The 1,279-nt window shown below is 46.9% G+C and overlaps 1 protein-coding gene across 1 annotated transcript in view; it reads left to right on the top strand.

Annotated features, from left to right (window-relative positions):
* The window catches only part of rapgefl1 (Rap guanine nucleotide exchange factor like 1), a 40,329-nt gene that overhangs the window by 35,617 nt on the left and 3,433 nt on the right, over window positions 1-1,279 (top strand). Inside the window, exon 14 of the mRNA XM_015375435.1 lies at window positions 908-920. Within this exon, the coding sequence (XP_015230921.1) occupies window positions 908-920 (13 nt within the window). The remainder of the gene's footprint in view (window positions 1-907; window positions 921-1,279) is intronic.

Raw genomic sequence — 1,279 nt, 5'->3', positions numbered from 1 at the left:
TTTTAACTACAGTTTGTGGACTTCCTGATAGTAAAGAATTACAATAGTCCGGCCTTGAAGTAACAAATGCATGGACTAGTTTCTTTGGAGCGTGAGGAAAGAAATGAGCCATTATTATAAGCATCTAATCTGTAGATATACTGGATCCCTGGAGGTTTGCTGAACATTCAGGGACGGTTCAGGTCTGCTTCAAGTAGAGATTATCGCTGCGTCGGTTTTATCCCAGAGGTTCCTCAGGGAGACTTCTGCAGAGGTGATGAGTTCATTCCCAGGTACGACTTAAACCACTGGGGACGTGTCTGCCTAAAGCTGAGGAGCAGATCCGGTTAATTAGACCTGCCGGCCATTTCTTTGTTCATCTGCAAAGCAAACCCCCCCCCTACAAACACACACACTCTTCATCAAAGAGTGTCCTCCTCATTTCCAGCTGCTCAGCAGGATATATGAGGATCTAAACTGACAGAAAACTTTTTCCATCCGTTCAACATCAGCTGCAGTGAGGCAGACGGGGAGAATCTTCTGTTCCTGCAAAGATCCGGATGTTCGTTTGCTTCCTGACCTGATTCCAGTCTGAACACGCTGGGTTCTCTAACAGCTCCAGGTTTTCTCTGCTGAAATCCATCTCAGTTAAACGTCTTAAAGCCAAACGATTCGATGCAAGATGGCGTGCAGGAGAGCGCCGATGCTCTGTTTCCATGCCAACACAGAAAGAGAACAGAATGGACCAAAGAGGGTGAAAAATGAATCGTATGAAAACTAATTTGAGGAATGTGATCTGGGAGGAAAAACCAAAAACAAGTTAAGGATAATAATTTTACTCCTTAAACAGATTTCCAGACACAATCTGTTATAAATAAACCAGCTGATGAGAGCCGAGGATCAGAGTGACTCTGATATGAGCTTGGAGACCTAACAGAGCGGCACCTCTCGAAGGGTTTAAAAGCAGCTGATAGGACAAGAGTCACTGAATGAGGAACAGGTTAGGAACCAACAGGTGGACCTGGTGAGCCGGCCAACCCGAACCCGCAGCATGTGGACCCTGTACAGGTCCATCAAAGCCGCTACCGACCACCATTAAACAGATAAACAAAACATTAAATTAGCATTTTGCCAAATAAAAGAAATCAAACCTCAATCAGAGCCAGCGGTACTTCACACACGGCTATGTCCAGAGAGGGCTGCTGCATCCAGGGCTAACGTTATCCCTGGCCGCTGCAGACGGGCTAACGTGAGCCCTGGCCGCTGCAGACGGGCTAACGTTAGCCCTGGCCGCTGCAGA

Source organism: Cyprinodon variegatus, unplaced genomic scaffold (assembly GCF_000732505.1).
Source record: "Cyprinodon variegatus isolate N-32 unplaced genomic scaffold, C_variegatus-1.0 Scaffold119, whole genome shotgun sequence".
NCBI classification, from domain to species: Eukaryota; Metazoa; Chordata; class Actinopteri; order Cyprinodontiformes; family Cyprinodontidae; genus Cyprinodon; species Cyprinodon variegatus.
Note: the sequence above shows the minus strand (reverse complement) of the source record. Positions and strands in the feature narration are given on the sequence as shown.